Source organism: Neopelma chrysocephalum, unplaced genomic scaffold (genome assembly GCF_003984885.1).
Source record: "Neopelma chrysocephalum unplaced genomic scaffold, ASM398488v2 Primary Assembly neopelma1_96583, whole genome shotgun sequence".
Taxonomy (NCBI): Eukaryota; Metazoa; Chordata; class Aves; order Passeriformes; family Pipridae; genus Neopelma; species Neopelma chrysocephalum.
In genome coordinates, this window is record NW_020925228.1 from 2,106 (window position 1) to 3,214 (window position 1,109).

The 1,109-nt window shown below is 36.2% G+C and overlaps 1 protein-coding gene across 1 annotated transcript in view; it reads left to right on the plus strand.

The window, feature by feature from the left end:
* The window catches only part of LOC113981483 (early endosome antigen 1-like), a gene marked incomplete at its 5' end in the record, with an annotated part of 6,045 nt that overhangs the window by 1,948 nt on the left and 2,988 nt on the right, over nt 1-1,109 (plus strand). Inside the window, 4 exons of the mRNA XM_027708891.1 lie at nt 364-384; nt 536-556; nt 730-750; nt 888-908. Of these exons, the coding sequence (XP_027564692.1) occupies nt 364-384; nt 536-556; nt 730-750; nt 888-908 (84 nt within the window). The remainder of the gene's footprint in view (nt 1-363; nt 385-535; nt 557-729; nt 751-887; nt 909-1,109) is intronic.

The window sequence follows — 1,109 nt, forward strand, 5'->3', positions numbered from 1 at the left end:
AAATTGATCCTGGAAATGGGAATTTTGACCTGAAAATGAACAATTTTCACCTCAAAATCAGTCCCCGAAAATGGGAATTTTGGCCTGAAAATGAACAATTTTTAACCTCAAAATCCGTCCTGGAAATGGGAATTTTGGCCTGAAAATGAACAATTTTTACCTCAAAAATTCGTCCCAGAAATGGGAATTTTGGCCTGAAAATGGAAGATTTTAGGCCTGAAATGAAAAATTTGGGCTTAAAATCAGGAATATTTTCTTTGGGATTCTTTTATATTTGTCATTCCCTGGTTTTGGGATTCTTTTATCTTTGTTATTTCCTATTTTTTTGGATTCTTTAATATTTGTTTTTCCCGTTTTTTTTAGGTGAATCCAACACCAAACTCAGTAAGTCCAAACCCCCCCTGGGATGATTGAAATGGGGAAAAAATCCTCATTTTCAAGGAATTTTGGGCTCTTTTGGGGCCGACCCAGAAATCGAGGAATTTTTATTTAATAACGACAATTTTCCCGCTCTTTTCCCGCCTCATTTTTCCAGAGGAACGCGACAGGAAAATCAGTTAAGTGTCATTTTTTTGTCCTAATCTTGGGGTAAAACCCCCTGGTTTTGGGGCAGGGGGATCCTGGGGAAAAAAGGGGGAAAAAAGGGAATTTCCCCCCAAATTTCAGCCCGAATTTGTGCTTTTTCTGCAGGAAAATAACCCCAAAAATCCCATTTTTTTGCCTCCACAGCCAAACTCGCCGGGGAAGTCCGTGAGTGCTGCTCTTTATTTCCTGTCTCAGCTTATATTTTGTATTTTAATTTTATATTTTGGGCTAAAACCCCTCAGTTTTGGGGCAGTTTTGTCCCTTTTTTCCTGGATTAATCCCTGTTTTCCCTCATCCCACAGGGAGACTCACGGCGCTGGTGGGTGAGGAATCTTTCCTTAATTCCAATTTGGGGTCAATTGTTCATTGTTCCTTGGTAAAATTAGAGATATAAATGGAAAAAAAATAGAAATATAAAAACAGAAAAAAATTAGGAATATAAAATGGAAAAAAATTAGATATATAAAATGGAAAAATATTAGAAATATAAAAATGGAAAAAATTAGAAATATAAAAATGGAAAA